At 45.8% G+C, this 23,892-nt stretch overlaps 1 protein-coding gene across 1 annotated transcript in view; it reads right to left on the bottom strand.

Annotated features, from left to right (window-relative positions):
- Positions 1-21,324, bottom strand: part of LOC108659298 (dynein beta chain, ciliary) — a 32,801-nt gene extending 11,477 nt beyond the window's left edge. The window contains 28 exon segments of the mRNA XM_089258419.1: positions 2-590; positions 654-1,406; positions 1,465-1,619; positions 1,621-1,992; positions 2,108-2,645; positions 3,157-4,202; positions 4,397-4,663; positions 7,178-8,647; positions 9,400-9,429; positions 10,421-10,693; positions 10,760-10,846; positions 10,848-10,934; positions 11,020-11,394; positions 11,458-11,634; positions 13,679-13,899; positions 14,053-14,561; positions 15,925-16,028; positions 16,097-16,410; positions 16,466-16,794; positions 16,796-16,966; positions 17,020-17,123; positions 17,125-17,349; positions 17,351-17,500; positions 17,567-17,852; positions 17,908-18,552; positions 20,156-20,244; positions 20,427-20,933; positions 20,999-21,324. Of these exon segments, the coding sequence (XP_089114545.1) occupies positions 2-590; positions 654-1,406; positions 1,465-1,619; positions 1,621-1,992; positions 2,108-2,645; positions 3,157-4,202; positions 4,397-4,663; positions 7,178-8,647; positions 9,400-9,429; positions 10,421-10,693; positions 10,760-10,846; positions 10,848-10,934; positions 11,020-11,394; positions 11,458-11,634; positions 13,679-13,899; positions 14,053-14,561; positions 15,925-16,028; positions 16,097-16,410; positions 16,466-16,794; positions 16,796-16,966; positions 17,020-17,123; positions 17,125-17,349; positions 17,351-17,500; positions 17,567-17,852; positions 17,908-18,552; positions 20,156-20,244; positions 20,427-20,933; positions 20,999-21,202 (10,077 nt within the window). The 5' untranslated portion in view covers positions 21,203-21,324.
- Positions 21,325-23,892: the final 2,568 nt, after the last annotated feature.

Raw genomic sequence — 23,892 nt, 5'->3', positions numbered from 1 at the left:
CCTCCAATATGTCACCGATTTCGGTGAGAAACTTTTGGGACACCGATTCCAGCGCACTGCGTGGCCACTCGTGGAACCAGTTAATGGCCGTGCGGCTAATTATGGCCGGAAACTTTCTGGCACGTATGCGCAGCGTTTGCCCCACTGGCGAGAAGCAGAGCACGATTTTGAGCAGTCGTCGCACCTTCTCCACAAAATAACGCCAGCAGTTCTCCTTGGTGTCCAAGGTGCCGCTCTGCTTCACCTCGTTGCGTATGCCATTGACGATGGTCTCCAACTGATCGTCATTGAAGAGCTCGGGTATTTCGCCCGAGGCGAGCAGATCGTTGATCAGCATCAGTATCGACTCGTCGGGCAGCTGAGCATCGGAGATGAGAAAGACCGAGGCCACATTCTTGAGGCCCACCTTCATGTACAGCGCTGCAATCTCGTCCCGCATGTCGAGCAGCCCGAAGCCGCGCTTGATTTGCACTTGCGACACGCTCAGCGAGGAGATGAATGCGGCCAGGCGTGCCAGAGTCTGCTTGCCAGAGCCGCCCACACCAATCAGCAGAGCATTGCCACGCGGACTCTCCAGGATGCGATTAATGCTGGGAGGAAGATTATTTCAGTTGAGCTATATCATATACATAGATGGGCCGTCATCAGCTTACCGACATATGTGTATCATGGCATCCTCGAATAGCACCAAGTTCATGTAGCCCACAATTTCGTTGTAGCTGGCCTGCGCCTCCAGCAGCAGCTGGTAGAGCGAGTCCCAGCTCTTGAGCGGCATGTACTTCTGGTCCACCAGCGACTGGGCAAAGTGGCTGTAGATCAGTGGCTCAGCGAACACAAAGTCCTCGTCAAAGTCCTCGAAGTCCTTCTTGAATATGTCCCGAATGGAGGACTTGAACGACTTGATGTCGTACTTGTCGACCAGTCGGTCGTGGTAGACGCGAAACGCCTCGTGCACATAGAGGCGCATCAGCTCGGCGGGCTTGCTGCAGACTGTGCCGCTGTAGCTGCTGGCCGCACCACCCGCGCAGACCGGGGCACCCACGCTGTGCATCACGCCCTGGTAGATGTTGGTCAGGTCGCGCAGATTGAAGATGTAGTGGAACTTAATGGCCGTGGGCAGGAAGGCGTACTCGACGCGGCGATGCAGCGCGATGCCCACCTGCACCAGGAGATTGCCAATGGAGCGGATCTCCTTGTTGAAGCCCAGCGCCGGCTGCTCCAGGTGGCTGTTCAGGATGCTGCTGTAGATGTGGTGCAGCGTCTCCTCGCTGGGCTGAGCGACCGAGAACACACAGAAGTGGCGCTGCAGCCGCGGGTCGATGGTGAAGGAGCCAGCCGTCGGATTCATGCAAGCCGCGAACTGACAATGCCGTATGTCCTTCAACTGCAGCCTCTGGCGATCGTACCTAGGCAAGAGTCTCAGCTGCTTTTAAATGCAAGGAAACCTGCTGGGCCACCACTCACCACTGCCTGTAGTCCATGAACTGGCGCATTATGGTGTGCGGCTGCACAGTGCCATAGGCGTCCACCTCGGGCATGTTCAGGTCGTTGACGAAGTAGATCAGTCGGCGCTTCGGCCCACTCGGCGCGTAGCAGCGCCCCGACTTCTTCTCCAGCGGGCCGATCCAGCATCTTTTGGAACATCTCCGATGAGGTGTAGAAGTTAAAGTGTGTCGCCTGCACTGTGGTCAACAACGGTGTCGACGAGGACAGCTTCCGACGCACGCCAACGCCAACGCCAGCGCCAGCGCCAGCGCCAGCGGCAACAGAATTGGCTGCAACGGCCGGCGTCTGCTGCTGACTGCCGCTGACAGCTGTCACGGCAATTTCAAGCAGCTCCTGTGCGCTGGCATATTTGCTGAAGAGCTCACGGAAGATGGCACCCTTGCCGCAGCCGGAGCTGCCCACCAGCATGCAGGCCAGATTGCGGTCGATAAGCAGCTTGAGGAAGTAGCCCAGACGTGTGGTCTCTGCAGTTGAAATGAGCACGTTCTGTGTGTGTGTGTGATTATATGTGTGCCAGTGTATGTGTGTGTGTGTGTGTGAGTGTGTAACCAAAAGCTTTGTTCGCATGATTAGTTCATTTCCAAGTAGGTCAAGCACGCACCTGCAACGGCTGCTCGGCATCGATTTGACACTCGAGCTGCTCCAGAGCGGCCAGCTCTGACCAGCGCTGGAACTTCAATGTTTGCACATTAAGCTGATAGTCAAATATGGTGCCCTGGCTGGGCAGCTTGACATCCTTGAACTCGCCCGTCCACCACTTGTGAAACTCGCGCTGCCAGTCCACAATCGTGTCCTGATGCAGTGCCGAGCCGAAGCTCCAAAGCGTAACATACACAAAGATGGTTTCTAACGCCAGCTCGACGGACTCATGCGAGAGCTCGCCATGGTGTTGGCTGTGCGAATTGACACCCAGATGCTTGTCGCCACCATGTGCAGCGTCATCCTCAACTGGGTCGCTGTCCAGCAAACACTCGAGCAGGTGACACGTCATTTGAATCATGGCCATGTTCGTGATGGGCGTAATGCGACGAAAGTCCCGCTGCCTCTGCATCAGGCTGGGAAAGTATTTTTCGAAGAGCGTCGTCAGTATGCCCCGCTCGATCATATTCGCACGCGTTTCCAGCCAGGATGAGACAAAGCTGAAATTTAATGCACACCATGTAAGAAAACACCGGTCGGTATGCCCGACTAGGAGATAATATGAGCTCTGATTGATCTGTGTGTTTTAATATAGACGGTTTAGAAAATTTATCGCGGTTTTTGTCACACCTTAACAATCGAGTAGACTCTACCAACACCGTTACACTGCTTGCATAGCCGATACTATTTCATTGTTAGAAGATCATCTGTGGAGTCTAAGTCTAATCTAGAGTCTAGCTCTAAGGTATAGAAATTCAGAATTTAATTTTAATGGAGATTTTAATTGATACAATTAAAGCTAGATATTTTTTAGTAAATATATATGCCAAGTCTCTTGCTCGAATAGACTCTACTGAAGACGGTTGGAAATGCAGACTGGCAGAATGCTTCATGAGATCTGCCACGCCTTCTTTCGCCTGTTTTCTACTACTTTCACCTATTTTAACAACACTTTACTATATTCAAAGGTTTCAGGGAATAGAAATCCAAATAAAAGCAATGAGTACTTACGGTGACCAGCCCAAGTCCTGCGGATTGATATACAAGATGCCTGCCCTGGAGACTGTGGCCGGTGTGGCCGCCTTGAGGTGGCCCACCTCGAACAGTAGACGCATCTCACGCCTCAGCGATATGCGCTCGTTGCTGGCCAGCGTCAGGATCTTGTTGTCGTCCATCAGCGTGTTGAGGCTCTCGATCCACATTGGATCGATGTCGCCGTCGAGCACGATCCACTTGGGGTTGCCCGGTGGCATATTGGCCTGCTCTCGCATTATTGAGGAGAAGAGGCCGTCCTTCCACTCGCGCGTGGTGGGATTCACGATGCCGAACAGCTCGTCGTTGGACAGCGCCTTGGGATTGAGCACATGGCAGACTGGCTTCAGTTTCTGTATGCGATACGTTTCGCGCAGAGTTTGCCAGATTTTGGTTTTGCCCGTGCCAGCATCGCCCACAATGAACACCGAGTGGCGCACATCGAGCAGCTCCTGCAGCTGCACCACCTTCATGAGGAAGCCCTCCTCGGGCTGCAGCTTAATTTCATTGACCGCACGGCGAATGGTCTTCTCGAACTCGAACACGCGCTTGCGTGGCACATCGAGTGCGGGGAAGAGGTCGCCTATCAGACCCATAAATATGGACACATCCTCGGTGACTATCTTGGGTATGTTGAAGTCACGCAGGGCGCGCATTAGCACCTGATCCTCTGGCCGGCTGTGGTCATCGCGCTTCAATGTGCCGGCAACAACCAGCACCGATTTGATGGCGCGCAGTCCCCAGTCGTAGTGATCCTGCTTGGACAGCAGCTCCTTGCACAGCGTGTACAGTGTGATAAATTTGCGTGCCAGCAGACGTGCATCCTGGAAGCCCTCGGCCATTAACATAATCTCACAAATCAAAGCAAAGTCCGGCACAATCATGGCGCATGGGCGAAACAATGTTTTCAGGTTTTCCGGCAGCTCGGTGCGGCCAGCGTAGCCGGGATTCATGGTGATAAAAATGCCAACCGACGGCTCCAGCGAGATGCGCTCGCCCATAAAGATAAATTGGCTTTTATGCATCTGTAAACAGTAGCAGGAGGAACAGCAACAGCAACAGCAGCAGCAGCAGGAGCAGCATCATGGACAGAGGTAACACCCAGCGACGTCCGTTTCCAGGAACCAAGCGAAATGTAATCAATGTGCAGCATTGCAAAGAAGTGGAAGGTAAAATCAATTTGCGAACGCTTCACGTATCCCAGACATTGCGGCCGCACCCTTATCGCCTCCTGTATAGTCTTCACTTGAACGGCCACCACGGAGAGCACCTCCACGCAGATGCGATTGAACTCGTCAAAGCAGCCCCATGCGCCGGTCTGGGCCAGACCTTTGTAAATGTTGCCGCAAGATTTGTAGTCCATTTGCTCCGAACAGTTGAAGACATAAACCATTACGCCCAGTGCACGGCCGAGGTCTTTCGTTGTTTCCGTTTTGCCCGTGCCCGCCGGACCAGCTGGCGCTCCTCCCATCACCAGATGCAGCGACTATATGCGTGTGTGTGTGTGTGTGTGTGTGTGTGTGTGTATGGGTATGCAAAGGTATGCAAATTGCAAACGGAATTTATTTTCCACTAACGAGTTGTTTAATTTAAATACCGGCCAAATTGGCATAAAATCAACACCAAATGGCAACAAATTAAAGCAGCAACCTCTCTCCGTAGCCGGCACATGCACTAATTGGAATTTTACTTGCTTTCAAGTAACATAAAAGGAGCTTAACTATGTGCATGCAATATTTACATGCATGCGATACAAAAGGAATTTTCCTTAAAGAAACTCTAATAAAGAAATGTTTGCTACAATAACATAAATATATATGTATGTTTATATATTTATAATTTACATATGTATTAGTTTTATGTTTATGCAATTATTGTTTATATATTTTTAATATTTTTATTTTATATATATTTTTTTTATATAATTGTTTTTTATATTTTATTTTCATTTTTACTACCTTATATTAATTTTTTTGTATATTCTTGTAATTATAAATGTTATATCTTTATATATTGAATATACGTCTTTATATTTATATTATTTTTTATATATTAACATTTTTATTTTTAATTATTTTATGCTTATATAATTTTTTTTTTATATAATGTTTTATTTTTAAATTATCATTTGAATACATAGCATATACTGTTATTTTTTTTTATTATTATATTTTTTTTTTTTAAGTATTATCTATATTTATATTGTATACTTGATAAAATATTATACACATTTATAGTTTTTGAGCCATATTAATTAAATGGGCGTCAAAATTCTTGAGCTGCTAGAATAGCTCTCATAAATCAAGTTAAATGGACGGCGTCTTAGTCGGACACAAATGAATTCTCTTTCTTCTACTATTTCTATTTTAGTACGTTCCAGATTTAGTTCATACATTCCTTTATTTAGTTCATAAATTCGTATATAAGTATATATAGTTGCTCATGCGATAGCTAATTAGTTGCTTGGATTTGCTAAGCAACGCGTTTACCATCACAGACAAATGACTCGCAGTCGGCTAGTTTGGAGCCTTGAAGCTCTGCTGTTATAAGCTCATTACTTCTGCCCTTATGATTTGTAGCTTAAATTGAAATAAATACGATGTATTATTTCTATGAAGCTTAATAATATGAAATTTTTCGCTAAGAGCGTTTATTAATTCGCTTGAATTGTTTTGTTAAAGCTCGCACTATGTAAACTAGAGCTTGGCCTCAATTTAAGTTGATTTTATTTGTACATTAACAGTTATTACTGTTATAACTTTTTAATCTCTCCCACTTCTAATTCATTTATATATGTCATGTAATATGCCTTATTATTACATTTTTCCAATGTCTCTTACCAAACTGCTTAAGCAATAACTGTTTCCTATTTGTGTATTAAAACACATCTAATGTATGGTGCTCACTGTACTAAAATTAAACAGCAGAAATAGGTAATCTACATGCAGGTAATATATGTATATGCCTATTGTATAATATTAGTATATACATATAGAACTTAACTAGCATCAAAATCGAATTCCTAGATAAATTAATTGAACTTTGGGGCAACGAAAGGGCAAAGCTCTTCTGGGAATACAGCGAATCATTGATTTCTCAATTACCAATAGAGAATGGCATGAACATAAATGATAGAAGACTTAAATTAAATTATTCCTGGAAGCAATAAATTATTTTGAGACCTTGTTTTGCTCTTCACAATTTCAAATGGCTAACAATTTGCAGATTTCATGAATTATTGAGCCCTACATTGAAAATAAATGAATATTAATTTTACAATTGAATGAGTTTTAATCAGTTTTCAAGAGAAAGGCACATTCAAAACTAAAAAGCATAAAATTTGAAAACAATATGGAAGACGACTCTGGCCAAGTGGGAAGGATTGTCTTACTGGGCGATACTATATGCTTGTGCGAATGCATAGATTAACTGTGGAGCTGTCAACCCGCTAGATTTTGCATTAAATACAGACCATAGGTCCATAGGCCATGAGTCTCTTATAGCTTTATCTCTATTGGAGTCTCTACCGGCAGACTCCGAAACTCCGAGTATATATAGGACACTTAATGCCTACTAAGAGAAAGTCTTCAAGCAAGGCTACTACTCATGGTCATTGACCTAGTCAAACGTGATTGGAGAATCATTTCTTACAGAAAATCGACCTATTTATGAGTATCATCGCACAAATAATTACAAAAGATCATTATACATACATATATAATATCTATTATTGTCTATTATTTTTTGCGTCTATAATAAAAACGTCCGTCCATTAATTCAAGCGAAGAGTCAAATGCAAAATTAAATTATTATTATAACACCTTCAATTTGACACACATGAACAATCATGTCTGGCATTTTTTCGGTCGAGCGAACTCCTAATTTTAAAAGCCATGTTTCATGTTTATTTCAACACCTTCAATATTGCAAACATAAACAATCAAATTTTTGTAATGAATCTCAATAAGCTGATAATTTGTTGTTTTTAGTGGGCTCTCACCTGAGTCAGCGTGATGTAGCATCGATCCGTTAGAGGCGTTATCACCAGCCGCGAGGTGTTGCCCAAGTACTCGTAGGCATAGCGGAACTCGGCATCGCAGATGTTTGCAAAGCAGTCCTCGTCGGCGCCGCTGGCGCTGATTGTGGTCGCCGAGGTGGCGCAGCCGCTGGAGCTGCCCGCCTGATCGTCGTCCCAGCGATGCCGGAGTTGGCTCTGCCACTGGAAGGCCAACGAGTTGTCCACCCGCATGGCGATGATCTTGGCAATGACGTCGCGCGAGTGCACGTCGATGGTGCAGATGGTCATAATCTTCTGACGGTCGCCGGCAGAGAGTTCGCCCAACAGCAAATTGATTAGGGCATTCAGCTGGGCTATCTGCCGCTTGTGCAGCTCCTTCATGGCGCCCTCGTAGCCCTCCTCCATGCTGGCGAACGAGCGATTCACGTCCGCCGTCCAGTTGATCTGGCTGCAGCAGAGCGCCACCTGTGCCGGCCAATCGTAGAGCCACAAGTCGCGCGACTTCTCACAGAACGCGCCCAGAGCGCGCCGGAAGAGCTCATGGAGCGTGCTGCGCATCTGCTGGATGACTGCGCTCAGCCAGAGCTCCACCCGGCCGCAGCAGTCAATGTACGCCGATTGCTCCCGCTGCTGGTTGCTCACGAAGGCGACGTACTCGTCGTTCTCCTTGGAGTGCATGCCCACGGCGTGCGTGGTGTTCGTCTCGTACTGCAGGCGCAGTATGGAGTCGAAGAGCTTGATGAGATGGCGATCGATGACCTGCGGGTTGTTGCCGTTGGAGAGTATGTCCAGCAGATCGGCGGACGATATGAAGTAGAAGCGTGGAAAGGCCAAGCGCTTCGTCTCCAAATAGTCGTTCAGCGCCTTCTCGCAAACCGAGAGACGCTGCTGCAGCTCCAGCAACTGCTGCAGCACATCCTCGTGCCGCAGCACCACTTCCATCACCACCCGCACGGCTGTGATGCGTGCCAGCAGATTAGTAAAGTCCTCGTCGATGCGCTCAAAGTTGGCCGCGTCCACGGGCAGCTGGGAGCGAATGTCCGCTGAGCCAATGAAGATGCACTCCAGGTAGATCCACTTGCGCTGCACCTCAAACCAGTTGACAATCAGGTTGTCAATGCCGCTCAGCACGCGCTGCCAGTAGCTCAGCTTGTCCAGCAGGTACTCAATGTGCTTGGAGGTCGAAATGTTCTGCAGCTGCATTTGATTATCGTCGAGCGTTTCGATCAGCTCCTCGGAGACCTTGAGCAGCTGCACCGTTGGCCGCGAGCGGTGCACCTCCAACTCGAACTCCAGATGCGCCCATGTGGCCCTAATGTCGTCCAGCACCTTGGTGACCGTCATCTCTTTGATGGCACGATCCACAGTGTTCTTAATGTCCTCCTCATGCTGATGCAGCTGCAGGCTCAGCAGCTGTGCCAGAGTTGTTGATGCGTTGCACTTGTATGAAAGCTGTTGGGATTGCATTGACAATTATAATTTTCACATGTCTCTCTCTCTCTGTCTCTCTGTCCCTATCTGTCTCTGGTCTTGAGCTGCCATGAATACAATTAGGCTGCATGTCAATTAATATACGAGCCATGGCTCGTTATTAATTTTAAGCAATTTTGCTTCTAGCTGCAAATGTGCATGATATTGACTTTCAAAATAATTGGAGCTGCCTGTCTCGTCAAGCAGCTGCTGCTAATAATTACTTCTGCTAATAAGCCAGAGTGCTCCAAAGCTCCAATGCTCCACTGCTCGACTAGCAGATGCCCTCAACTGAAGTCATATATGTAAATGCAGTTTCTGTTAATTTTACATTGTTATGAGGGGCTTAGCCCCAGGTCTGTGTGTCAGCGTGAATATCTATGATATTTTATGTACTACTCATACGCATTTCAAACTCTTCTGCAGAGCAAACTCATTTGCAATAGAATCATATTACACGTTTGAGTTTATCTGCTTGTCAAACTATTAAATTAATGCACTCGCCTTGCCTGCCAATCAGCTTACCAAAGCCATAAGGCGCTCAGGAGCTACGTAATCACCCCTGGCAACGTAGAAGTTTACGAGCGCAAATAATCTCGGATTTGTAGCGCAAATGCAACAAGTTCAATTCACGAGCTTATTAATATGCCATAATGAAACTCTGTGCCATGCAGAGGGGAATTTTCAAAAACTGTTTAGGTGCATATTCCGGGAATTTATAGATTTTCACATACCAATTCATCCATATCGTGCAGTCCGTTCAGCTGTAATAGACATCGAGTTGAGTTGGTTAGATGTGAGCTCATTTTACAGCTAAAAATCGTAATTTAAATTATTAAATATGTCCCTCTGGCCTAATGTGCTAAAAATTTTGCGAATTATAATTATTTATTTGATAAGTGTGCGGCATAATAAAAATCTGTATTTATAAATTTTCATTCATTTGAAATTACTGTTTGCATTTCATTTTGTTTCCTTCTCTCTCTCTCTCTTTTATTTAATGTGTCGCAGCTAATTAAACGCAATTTAATTGAATTAAAATATTTGCGTATTCCGTAAATATATTCAATATGTAAATATTATTTATTTGGCCAGAACAACAAATATTAATTACATAAATATTTTGACAACATATCAAAGAATCGATTCGATTTTGGCCCTGAAACATGGAATTCGGAATGCATAAATTGCCAAGCGTTCGAACTAATCAATTGTACGTATGTAAATAATTACCTAATAATTATGTAATAAACAAAAGATGACGTTCAACGAAAATATAAAAAAATTGTAATTTAATGCATTTATAAATAATATGAAAATAAATTTTATGAATAGGTTTTTAGAAATAAATTAGATTTATGTTTAGCAATTTAAAGCTGTGTATAAAAAATAATATTTAAATTGGCTCGAAATGAATTGTAGTGGTAAATAAATATGAGGAAAGTACAGCACTCGACGAGGAGCGCCCTGGCTGGATTATGGCAACTGTAATCCACGCCCAATCCGCTGCTGCAGCCTGCAGGTAATGTGATTGCCAAATACGCACACGTGAGACGGCAGCGGGATGCAATTGGCAGGGCGCAATGTAAAATGGCGCTTTGTGGATCAATCAGTTGGAATTGCAGTGATGCAATGATGAGGATGGGATTGCGTGTGTGGGTGGGTGATGGTGGTGGCCGGGTAGGTGGGTGGTGCAGCTGCAGCTGCTGCTATTGACTTTCAGCACTGCTGGCTGGGATTTCTCGCTTCGCTTACCTTTGACAACTGCATCAGCTCTAGCCAATGGCGTTCGGTAATTGCTGGATTTTGGAGCTCGGTGACCGCGCGCAGCGAGGCAACCAGTTCGCGCAACACGCCCACAATATAAACATAGGGGGCCCAGTCCCTGATGCACTTGTCAAGTGTGCGCAAATCGCGCGTGAACTTCTTGCACTCGTGCTCCACGTCGTCCGTGTCGATGTGTAGCCAAGGTGTTGCATGCCAGTCAACAATGCAGGATTCGATGACGCGCACAAAGTCCCACAATTGCTGCGGGCGGCACGAAATCTGTCAGCCACGGGGAAAGGGCCCAAACACAGTCCGCATCCTGCTTACCTTCACGCGCCGCAGCTCCGTCCGGCAGTGCTCCAGTGTGGCGGTGTCGGGCTCCGGTATATCGAGCAGCCGGGCCCAGCGTGCGTACCGTCCGCTGCTGGCTGCCAAAGCGATGGAGACGCACGTAAACCTGGTCGCAGGCATCGTAAATTTGTGGACAGGGCACACAGAAGATCTGGGGAATGTGCAAAGCAGACCCTAATACTGGAAGGCCAAAGTAAACTGGATGAAGAGTGGGAAGTGGGGAGAGCTCAGCTTACCGGCATGCGCTGGAACTGTTTGGCAAAATGCTGCACGTGGCACGTATGCAGGCCAATGAGTGCCGTTACGCGCTGCTGTTGGTAGTGGCGTGTGTCCTGGAGAGCCTCGTGTTTGGCCAGAGCTTGTTGCTTCAGCTGCTGCCACTGCATCGGCAGCTGCTCAATGTTGCGCACCAGCTGCGGCTCGAACTCCACGTTGTAGGTCTTTAAGAGCGCCACGATGTCCTTAAGCGGCTTAAACACATTGTCCGCGTACGGCTCCCGCTCTCGTATCTCCGCCATGACGGACAGCACTCGGAGCAGCGCCTTAAAGTCCTGCCTGCCGATGTGCAGCTGCAGTGTCTCGTGGCTGAGCGCAATGAAACCGTTTAGCTCCTGTTAAAGCCAATTAACTTTTCGACAGCATTCTTTTTCGGGCCATTACTCCAGCGAGCTCACCTGCAGCGTCTTCTGCACGTAGCGCAGCAGCCATTGCTTGTGGAGGTGCGACCACTTGCAGGCCAGGTTGAGCAGGCCGTGCTTGAGCGGCCTCACATCGAGGGCCAGCCAGCCGTTCAGGCAGTGCCCATCCTCGCATTGGTCAATCGCATCGTGCAGCTCGTTGTAGCGCTCGATCTGCAGATGAGATTCAGCAAAGATGCTTGGGGCGTTGACAACTTCATTTGCCTGGACTAAACCGAAATTTATTCAAGCTAATTTAGCGCATATGTGCGTATGTGTATGTGTGTGTGTGTGTGTGTGTGTATGGCCAATTCGTGTGCCATTTACTCGTATATTCCGACTACGTTCAGCCGTAGCGTTTATTAAGCGCACCAGCTGCGCCCGAGGCGACTCGCAATTGCCGCTCATAAATAAAATGCCGGTCAGTGATTTCGACTGCCCTTAGCTTGTTAGGGTAATATACTTCGAACGTCTGCTTTATGCAAACGGCCAACGTCTGCTAACTGTATTTGAATTCAAATTCAGATAGAGAGAGAGAGAGGAGAGATGATGCTCTAATTGAATATCCTGCATTGTCTATGCTAAGCATATGTACTGCATACGTATTTGTATTTGAAATTCTATTTAATCGTCTTCATTAAGACAGATTCGACTAGATCTACTAAATCAATTGGAGAGTGTAATAATATTTATTACATATCGATAAATTATTTAATTTTATTATTTAATTTTATTTTATTTTTTTCAATTTTTGTCTAAAACTTTAATGCCATAAACTGATATAAATATTGAAATTTATGTTTTGAAGACATATAAATGAAAATAAATGTTAAATTACTATTAACAATTAGATGATAGGATACTGGGTATATTTAGTGGAAACTTTGAAATCCTTATCTGATTTTAGATAAAATATTAAACTAATATACATATATAATAAAGTGCCATTTAAATTTTATAGTCATTACGTTGACATAATTTTTTTTTTTAAGCAAATACATTGAAAATATTCAGTCGTTTAAAGAACTGGGATTTAAATACTTCATACTACAACAGATATTTTTTTTTTACAAAGAATAAGAAAAACAAATAAAAAATCTTTTTTTATTATAATATAAATACGATATTATTATATAAATATCATATTTATTCATTTTCATATTTATTTATTTATTTAATTAATTATATGCATTTTTCATTATAATTGTAACAATATGTATAAATGTTTTTATGCTCATTTTATATATGCCTTCTATTACTTCAATAAAATTTCAGTTTAATAATTGCAATGAAAGAAAATCTGTTTGTTTGAGGAAACGATCTGGTGTACAAATTCAAACTAAGAGCATTTATTCAAACAAAAAGAAAGAGTTGTAAAATGTAAGCAAAAAATCATTTATCATTATTAAATTGAAAATCATTTGAGTGTATATTTTTGTTGTTGCTGTTGTAGCTTTGGCAAACAAAGGACAATCGAGATTCGTTTTGATAGAAATATCATACATACATATATACATATATAGATATATGTATGTATATAAATTTTGGTAAATTTCTGGCATTTTATTGTGGCACTCAATTCACAGCCTCACGCCGTATCTATGCATGTGCATTTCGACCATGATTTGTTGTTGTGCTCAGCCCTTTTTGTTGTGCTGGCTGCGGCGTCTTTGTGTTATTTATTGCATACTTTTTGGGGCGTTTGATAATTGTTTAAAGAAAATATTACGCATACGCAAGCGATTTGCCTGCTGTATTCACAGCAGTGAATCGTTCTGCTATTTGGCATAAGTCACAGGCGCCATGTGGTTAAGCATTTTTGGCTCTGTCCAGATTTTGGGCAAGGCAAAGCCAGTGAGATGGCTAGATGGCTCGATGGCCGATTCGGCCACACATTTGACCCTAAATGGTCAACATTTATCAAGCGTTATTGGTCTCAGGGGTTACACAACGTAAATTGTGTGGTTGCCAATTGAGTGACCCGGCGAGCCACTCGGTCACTAGTGCCTCCATCTGTCTGTCCATCTCCCCACTCCATCTCTCTCGCCCTCTCCACTCTTCCTCTACCTCTAGCTTTGCGGCAACTCGACAGCTGTCCGTGTGTCCGTGTGCGTGGGCACATCACTGTGGCGCACTTGGCAAGCTGCTGCGGCCTCGTGCTCGGGGCCCTCACATTTGATATTTTTCTTTTCGTTTTTGTTTTGCTTGATTTTCTTACCTCCTTTTTGAACGTCTCCATGATGGCATAGCCACTGCCGCTGATGTGGGTCGTCTGTTCGCGGGCGGCCTGCATGCAGGAGGCCAGTACGTCGCCGCTCTGCTGGGTCCAAAGGAACGCATAGGCGTGGAATTTGGCAGCATAATCCAGCGCCGCCTGCACCGTTTCACTCAAGGCGTCGCGTATGCTGGCGCAAAGCATTTCCAACTCATCGGCTGCAGCTGCGAATGTAGTTCATAAGCAAACGCAAGGAATGCCGCACGCCCGGCCTGCCATCGCATGGCGTGGCATGGCGTGGCGTGGCGTGGCGTGGCGTGGCGTGGCATGGCGGCACCTTCTGCTGGTGCATGGTAAACTGTGCGGCATCGACTCACCCTCGTTCTCGGCGTCATCCTCCACGTCGTCGTCGGCGTCGTCGTCGTCGTCAGACAGCGAGTTGTCAGACACAATTCTTGGCATGCAGTCGCATGTCTGTTTTATATCCAGCAACAGCTGCTCGACAATTTGTTGAAAATTATTTTCCACACTTGCATCAAAGCCAGGCGAAAAACGTATTTCCGTTTCCGTCAGCTCCAATTTCACTTCGAAAAGCGGTGCATCGTTTGTTGCTGTTGTTCCGATTGCTATGGCTGTTGCTGTTGCCGTTGTTGTGGCTGATGTTGTTTTGCTTGTGGTTGTTGCTATTGTTGTTGGTGCTGTTGTTGTTGGTATTATTGTCGCTGTCGCTTGTGGCGCTGTGATTTGTTGTAGCACCAACCTAGCCATGCTCGGCAAGGCCATACTTGAAGTTGGGGGCGCTATTGAAGTTGCCTTAGCTGCAGCAGTTGTTGTTGTTGTTGTTGCTGTTGCCGTTCCTGTCATTTCCTTGTGCAAATACTCTAAACTGAATTACACGGCGTATGAGTAATGCGAAAATTAAATTTAGTGCTGAGTTTGTTCTGTGCTTATTTCGATTGCGTTTTCTGATGACGCTGCTGCTGCTGCTGCCGCTGCCACTGCCACTGAGGACTCAGCTTGCAATCACGAAGTGCCGTTAAGTGAAACATGCAATTGACGCATGAATGCCCTGCCACCAGCAAAAATGTAGTTGTTCTTCTCGAACTTGCTATTGTCGTTGTTGCTGTACTTATTGCTCTTGCATGTATGCATGTAAGTGTGTGTGTGTGTGTGTGTGTGCTGACTGCGGTCGGTGCTCGTGAAGGTGTCTGCCAGTCTTGCGGTTGGCTGTGCTCAAATGCGGGTGGGTTATAAATTCGTGTTCATTTACTTGATTAGTTCTGATGAGACATGAAAGGCGCGCTGGCAGCTTGCCAGTATGTAATGAATATATACACACTCACATACACACACATATACTAGTTGTTGCTCGCTCGGCGGGCTGGTGTGCTGGTGTGCTGGCAGGCCACTCTGATTGCATGACTGGGCGTGACAATGGTTAAGTGAGTTGTTTTACTTATCACGTTGCAGGTGCTGCCTGAAAAGTCTGATAGTTATGATGATGAGCATGATATGATGATAGCTATGATGATCTATCGATGAAGTTGAAGTATTTTGAGAGGTTTTATGAGTATTTAAAATAAGACAAAGTTTATTTTAATTAAATGTGCTTGAAGGTGCAAAACAAGTAAAAAAAGTTCTTTCCGCAGGCATATAAATATAAATACGTATATTTATCAATATAAATATATCTTGATTCTATTTATAGATATATTTTGAAAATTTCAGTCAAAAAAATATATGCTTTACTTTTATTATTATTATTATTATTTTTTAAGTTATATATATATTTTTATTTATTTACAAATATATGTATTTAATAAAATAATATTTATTTTATTTATTTATTTGAATTGTACTTTAGAAATATACTTGAATGAGAAGGTTTGGGTGCAGGGAAGACAATTTTTATAAGTTAAAATATGAAAAAACAGATAAAAATATATTCCTACTGGATAGTACTAGATAGGCAAGACGGGCCTTAGTTGGTTATGTCTAAGGTATGGTAAGGTTTATTTTAATAAAATATATTTAAAGCTTAATAGACAACAAATACTTTTCAATGAGGAATCTTGCCTTTAGTACACTACTTTAATCATCTATTCTTCTAGCAATATTTTATATTATTAATATTGACTAAGCATGAAAATAATGTAAGCAGAAAAATAAGCAGAAAAGCAATTTGCAAAAACGAAATTGTGATAAGCTGCTGGACAAGGGAATAATTTAAGCAACTGGCGGAGTCAAACCTGATCCTCATGGCCTCTTTTACTTCACGGCAAATCAACTCATCGACGGTGGCTAAATATTTGTTGAACTGTCGTCGCTGCTCATCCGGAAATTCGTGCAGAAACTGTCAACATCAAGGTATACAGCAGCTACAATAATAATAATATTGTTGACACAACAAGGCGGGCTCACCTCCTGGACGCTGAGGTCGCGGGAGTAGAGCTGCAGCTGCTGCCTTTCGTAGTTGAACAACAAACAGAAGTTGGCAATCAACAAGCGATTTAGCAGCATCTTCGTCTCATCGCATTGCAGGAGACGGAGCCGCACTCGCTCCTGCTGATGGCGCAGATCCAGCAGATTGCGTCCGTATAGACTACGCTGATGCAGTGGCTCGGAGGTCCAGCGGCGCATGCTGGCCAGTATGGCGTCCAGGTTGCCATGGGACTCGTGCAGGCGAGCATGCAGATCGCGCGACTTCTCGAAGATGCTCTCGATGAGCGGCTCATCTGGGGGAGCAGCTCTTGGTGTTGAGTGATGTTAGCATTAGCTTAATCCACTTACCGTAATTGCGCCAAGTTAGCTGGGCACAGGCGGTGGCCACTTGCTCATCAATGGCCGCCAGCTCGGCGGCAATTAGCTGCAGCTCGGCTGCGGCGCACTGCCCGCCCCGGATGCCATTGTAGAACTCATCAATCTTGATGAGTCTTATGCGACGCTGCCAGTAGGCGTCGCGCTGCTCGTACAGCGAGAGCAGCGCCTCGGGCATCGGAAATAGTTTGCTCGAAACTCTGCCAGCTGCCTGCAGGGCGAGCAAATATTTGGTCTCCTTGAGCAGCGTAAAGAGCGCCCGAGCAAAGTTCAGCTGCAGCGGCTGGCCCGCGTCCCGACTGAAACAGCACGTGCTCATCGAGGCCCTCGGCAATAATCTTGTCAATGTCCTCCAGCCAGGCCTGCCAAATCTTTTGCTGCAGGTTGCACAGCTTCGTGGTGAGAATGTTGCGACGCGAGACCAATGCATCCCATTTGAACGGCAGCGTCACTAGCTCCGATTTCAGCAGTAGCCTGGGAGGAGAAGTATATTCTATCAGATGTGAATTATTCAATTCTGAACTTACAGTGTCTGGATGAGATCGATTAGATCTTTAGCGCCGAGGTCATCGCAGCGATGCAAGTGCTGCTCCAGCCACATGATGGCGCCAGCTATGGGTGGGAAATTGCCCAGCCACGGGCACCGCTTTGAGTCCGTGGCACTGATAGTTGAAAAGGACGTCAGCCACACTCAGCTCGAGCTGCAGCAGCTCGGCGTTGTAGATGCTGAGCATGTGTGGCAGCAGGCGAATTAGCTCTGATTGAACGGTGAGCCGCTGCAGCAGACAGCCGAACATCAGGGTCAGCTTGAGCAGGTGCATCCAGCTGTAGCACTGCTCGAACGCCTGCAGCAGCACCGGTGGCCAGCTTCTGCTCCAGTTGCTGCATGCGCTGGAAGAAGAGGCGCTGCTCGCGCTTGAAGCACTTCCACTTGTGGGCGACGGGCGCGGCCAGGTCGATGTCTACATTGGTCCATTGCTCGAAGAGCAGCTTGAATTCGCCGTAGATCTGGGGGGAAAGAGAGCGGTGCGTTAATAGGGCAATTTGGGGCGAGATTCATGGCAGGAAACTTACCTCTCTGATGCGCTCTGTTAGCAGCTTTCCGCGCAGTCCGCCAATTTCGAGCTTCTCCAGCTGCTGAAACTGCACGGCTGCCTCAAAGACGTGACGCAGTTCCGATAGTTGCAGCAGGAAGCCATCAAGTGTTTGGCCAAACACTTGCTCGCTGGAGAAGCGCCACAACTGATGCTGGTCGTCGGCCGGCGGGGAGGCGGAGGCGGAGGCGGAGGCGGAACTGGGCAAAGCTGGCAGCAGCACTTGGCTGCTGGCATAGCGCTCCCTGTACTCGAGCATGCGCTGCCTGAGCAGCCATATATGATCAGAAGTGTTGTTGAGTGGATGTGTTTGGCACTTACTTGAAAAACTCCAGCACCTCGCCCGTCTTGATGATGCGCTGCAGCCCCTCGTCGGCATCGCCCTGGAAGAGCAGCGGGAACTCCAGGTCCTCGGCGGCACGATGCACCAGCATGTTGCAGACACAGCTGAGCAGCACGCTCATCCGTTGGGTGCTGCGGTAGAACCGCGCATTGCTCCACAGCAGGTGCAGCACGTGGACCAGCGGCGCAATCAGCTCCTGGGCATTGCTGAACTGCACCGAGTTGAAGGCGGCCGCGTGACGCTGGAAGGGCTGCAGCCAGAGCGAGACGTCCTGCGCCTCCAGCCAGGCGGTCACCAGCTGGCGGAACGCCTTGGCGTACGGCTCGTAGTAGACGGACTCGATGCGCTCCAGAATGTGGGCCAGCGCCTTGTGCATGGGCTCGCGCAGCTGCTCGTAGATGTTCTGTAGGTTGAGCTTGCGGTTCGCCCAGAACGTAATCTCCTGAGCCGGCAATGTGACCACGCACAAGTGCTTGCTGGGCGAGCTGGAGGCGGAGGTGCTCGTGGTTAGGCCAACGGCCTCGGAGCGCTCCATGACAATGTCGTGCATTTGCGTTGTCCAGTTGATGAACATCTCCTCCAATAGAGTGCGAAATTTCGTATCCAAGGCTGGGCTTAGATTGCTATTGGTATGCAAGGATAATTAAAATTTGCTCCTTTCTCTTTTTTTGATGGTTTTTCAATTTCAATTAAAGTTTTGCAACAATCGAATGCAACTTTCTCCATGAAACGGGCAAAAGAAAAATAATTATTGACCCAATTTTCAGGCATTTGCACTTGGCCATGCAACGATTTGCCAGATTTCTCTCTCTCTCTCTCTCTCTCTCTCTCGCTCTCTCTTTCGCTTTGCCTCTTGCTGTTTTGCGCATTTGCCTGATTTCATTTAGTTGCTTCTGTTTTTGCTCTGCTGTCTAAAATATTGCATATAAAATTGACCCAAATTTATTTGATTTAATGCCCGATTTCCATGATGGGATTCTCTGCTCTCAGTAGCCATTTCCAATGGGCCCATGCCCATTAAAGAACGCATATAATGAAACTGTGCAGTTAGTTGTAATGGCAGCCATGAGGCAGTGCAGCATGCGAGCAAATCTCTTTCTGCATCTGAGCTAATTTATTGATAACTTTGGCCAAATATTGCTAACTCTGTTGTCTGAAGTCTTGCAAATTGTTATGGGCAAGTAATTGCCAGTTGATATTAAATATTATTTGTATTTGCAAAGCTCTTTAGGCCCGATTATTCTCGTCGAACAAACTGGCTTTTATATGCGAACAAATGCTAATAAGAGAATCATAATATAAATTTCCTTTTTGTCTACTCGAAACCCCTTCACTTGAGAGTTTTAAACATTTCTTTATTGCAATTTATATGCCTCGACAAATTAATATAAATTGAATTAACAAAGAGCGGGCTCAGCACTCGACTTGGAGTGGAATTTAATTTAGAGATATTCAATCTTCATATTTAAGGAAATTGTTTATTGTGAGGTATCCTGCATATCTTAAGAGTCGAATATACCAAAGCAAATTTATGTGAATTTCTAGTAAATAATTTAATATAATTTTTTTGTTACTCTCTATAAGTATGCCTTGTCAAAAATTTATATTTTATATGGAATTTCCTTAAACAGGGTATTTCTTAAGTGCATAGTTTCATACTCATATTCATACTCCCTCTCTCTCTCCTCTCACTCTCACTCTCACACTCTCTCCTCAGACTTTATTTGTGCATCAATTTGTGTCTCACTTGGTTGGGTTGCTATTTGATGCTGATTAATTTAAATGGTTTTGCAGTTAGGAATTCTTTGCAGTATTGGCTTTGATAGAGCTTCGGTAAATTCGTTTGCAATTAGTCGTATTGGGTTTTAATTAAAGGATGAAGTAAAAGCAATCAAGACTCCGTTGCTTTGAGACGCTCAGTTGTTGGCCAAATTGAAAATTTTGTTGCCAACTTGAGATATTTAACAAGTTATTGAAAATACATAATAAATTGACGCAAAATCATGCGATAAAGTTGTTTGCCTTCCCAGTTCGATTTATATGATTGCTTTCCCATTGAAACTCACTCTCTCTCTCCCTCACTCGCCTCTCTCTCTCTCTCTATCAAGAAGCATTCATTGGCAGCAGCGATGACGCAGCAGCCGATGCGGGCAAAGGACGAAATACATAGCCCTTGAGACAATGGCCATTGAGTGTGACCAAAGTTGGAGCACGGCTCCTACTTACCCCCGGCTCACGTGGGCAGACACTTCCTCGACGACTGTTGGCGCAACTAATAACGATAAAATTGTGCGATTGTTGGTCTTGCCCTTAATCTGTGGGGGATAACAATAAAGTATAAATAGCGCTTATAGACACATGAAAACTTTGCCCAATTAAGCCAAATACATGGGGACAAAGGCGAGAGCGTTTGCCTGCTGGCGACCCCATGCGCCTCGCTGCACTCAATTAGATTAATATGGCCAGATAAGGGACTTGGCGGAGTTTGAGGACCCACCTCGGTCAGGGTGTTGCGCACTTCCTTGACGCGCGCCTGCAGATCCTTGCGCACGGGCGACGGCCAGCCGCCCTCGGCTCCCTCCAGCAGCGGCTGCAGCACCTCGTCGAACAGCAGCGACATCGTCTCGATTTTGCTGTGCACCGGAAAGTCGCCGTAGAGCACGGAGCTCTGGAAGTTGCCCGCTGTCAGCGGCACGCCCACATTGTGGCGTATGAAGTAGGCGCACTTGCCGCGCAGCACTCCATCCAAGGTGGTGAAGCTGGACGAAGCGGGCGGCAGCGGCACCACCAATGCGCCAGCAGCCGTCGCCGCCGCCACCACCGCAGCCGTGGCAGCGGAGTCCGCCGTCGCCGTCGCGGCGACGGCTGACCGCGTGCCGGTGCTCGACAGCGCATAGCCCAGATACAGATCGCTGATGCAGCCCCGGGGCACCAGCTCGCCGCCGGGACTGAGCGTCATCACCAGCACTCGCGTCCGTCCGTGCAGCCAGTCCATGACAATGTGCTGCGTCGATAGCCGGACTCGGTTTAGCGTGCAGTGTGCAATGCGTGAGGCTGAGGAGGACTCACCCGCAGCTCGTCGTGCAGCATCATTTTGGCCCATTTGTCCGGCTTCAGACGCATCGTGGTCGTCGTGTAGGCGGCCACGCGATCCAGACGCGCATCGCTGTAATCCCGTTGGCCGCCCGAGAGGCCAACGCCAGCGCCAGCGGGCGTGAGCTCCTCATCGCTGCTCGCTAGCATCGCGGCATCGGATGCAGCAGATGCAGCCATGCCGAGCGAAACAGAAAGAAATGCAAACGAATCAATGGAGGGCGCACATCAACAGCTCGGCGCGACGATTGCCGTTGAAATGATGCGGACCCGCAGGCACTCGCATGACCTCTAATGCCTGGTCCGCGAGTGCCAGCCAGTTGCTGCGGCTGGGCGGGGCTGGGCTGGGCTAGGGCTAGGGCTAGGACTGGCACCACACACTGCTCACTGCGCCGCATATCGATCAAACTTCAAATTCGAATTAAGAGAAATACTTTAAAGTGTGCGCTTTGTTTTAACGCTCCAGTTTCTAATGCAATGGGGAAAGTTTAATGCCAGGCCATCGGCTGGCACCGCCCAGTGGCACCGGCTTTAATTGCTCGCCCGAGTTTGCGAACTAAGCGAAATGTAATTTCCGTTTTGCAGCTGGTATTTGTTCGCTGTGCGCCCATAACTCAACATCAGCATTAACATCAAAATCCACATCAAAATCAGAGTAGCGTTGCGATTGACAAGCTGCTAGGTGGCTCGCTGGCTAGCTGGCTCGGTGGCTCGGTGGCTCAAAGTCCATAAATCTGGGCAGCTCTGCGCCATCTATGGCAATGGCTTTATATGCAAATTACGTGCTGGCAATGAAAATTTCTGCTGGCCAAGTGCTATTCGTTGAGTCATCGGGGCGTATGCGTAATATTTGATGTTTAAGCTAAAGTGCCACAAGAAATGCTCTTGTAATGCTTCAAATGCCAGCAATGGCTATTCTATATATAAAGCCAGTCATACACACACACACACACAGACACACACACACACATACACCGACATTTGGCACATTAAGTGCTGCATTATTGCTGTTGTCAGCAGCAAACAGTGCAGCAGCAGCAGCAGGAGCCGGCAGAGGCAAGGCAACGCGATGCAAGTGCATTTAATGTTTCGCATACACAAAGTCAAATTCACGCTAGCTGAATCACGCCCACTCAGCGCCCAGCGCTGCTATGCCTTTTGCTGGCGCTGCTGAGCCTTCCGCTTGGCCACGCTCCAAAGCCAAGCGCACGGAATGAGTGACGGAGTGACTGACTGACATGTGTCAAGTAACAGCAGCAACAGCAACAGCAGCAACAGCAGCAGCAACACCAACAGCAGCAAGCAACATCAGCGATAGCAGCAGCAACAACAATAACAACAACAGCTGCACTGAGTGCTGCCAGCATGCTTAAAATGCTACGCAATTACCGCAAGTACACAAAGGAGAAAAAAACGTTATATTTCGCTGTTCAGTGTTCAGCTACAAGATGCCCTACAATGCAGCTATGCGCTTTGTTCTGCATTGATTCTGATGCTGGCAAAGCTCTCTATTGAAAATCGAATCGAAGCTTAGTTTCAAATAACTGCTTAGACTACGTGATGCCTGTTTTAGTTTTGAATGGGCAAAGCGAACACGAAAAGTGACTACAGCTGATTTACTTAAGTTAAATGGACTACTTTTGCTCTATATTTGTATAGCTATAGAAGGATATATTATGAGAGGGAATCATTCTGAATACAAATACAAATCAAGCCTTGGAGAAAATAAGCTTAGGAGGTGTGTTAACAATTTGTAGGCGGATGAATTTGGGACTCAGATCGTAGCCTGACTGAGATCTAGGTATTATCGGCGAAGCCTTGAAAGATTTTATTTTATGGATCGTCGGGGAACCAAAAGCGATTTAATATTTTAAGCCTTTAAATTGAATTGAATTGAAATAAATAATTATTGATGAAGTTGAAAAAAAAGTATATAAAAAAACCGAAATAATTGTAGATTAATTTTCTATAATATTTATATGTTCATATATTCTTATATTATATTTATATATTCATATATTTTTATATATTTACAAACTAGGTTTACATATCTTTTTTTTATGAATCAATCTAAAACTTATTTGAAATATTCTCTTAGCAATACAAAAAGTCTTTTAAGCTGCAGCACTAATTGGGATAAGCAAATATGAAAAAAAGAGAATCTTTAATCATGACTTTAACATAAAGGTTTCTTGTTAAATCACCATTTTAGTCTACATATATTCCATTTTATAAATGCTTCATTTAATTACCAAGCCCCAGCTGAGGCGTTAATATGTTTGCTTATAGGGTATAAATAGTTTGTGCATAATTATGTTGGCCCTGTTTGCCATATATACTAGCTTACACACACGCACACACATATATATATAGCTATATATACATAGCTTTGATGCTCCAACTCCACTTTTAAATATCAGCGTCAAATCAAAAACAAGCGCATGGCAACCCGTTGCTTGGCTGGATTCGCAGCTCGACTGTGTGGAACCCTCGGGATAAATGCATTGCCCTCATTTTTAGTGGCAGACACAACTGTTGCGGTCTTTGCGGCCCAGCACTGTGGGGCGGGGCAGGGAAAGTAACGGCTAATGAATTTGCCGAGTAAACACAGATGGATTGGAGGTAAATTAAACTTCGTTCAGTCCGCTGATTATGTCAATAAGATATGTATTTATATAGGATATACCATATATATGTATATGTATATGTATATATTTGCACTCGCATATCTATTACACTTCATTTGCACAGTGAAACGGATTATGTTATGCAAGTAGGTGCTTTTGATTTTCATTCATCTGATTTTCACTGATTTCCATTCATCTGCTGTCGATGACAAAGGTCGGCGAGTCCTGCTATTTGTCCTCTTC

The sequence above is a fragment of the Drosophila navojoa genome, chromosome 2 (genome assembly GCF_054131105.1).
Source record: "Drosophila navojoa isolate 15081-1374.11 chromosome 2, UAZ_NAV_1.0, whole genome shotgun sequence".
Classification (NCBI taxonomy): domain Eukaryota; kingdom Metazoa; phylum Arthropoda; class Insecta; order Diptera; family Drosophilidae; genus Drosophila; species Drosophila navojoa.
The sequence above is the reverse complement of the archived record's forward strand: the minus strand, read 5'-3'. Positions and strand labels throughout refer to the sequence as shown.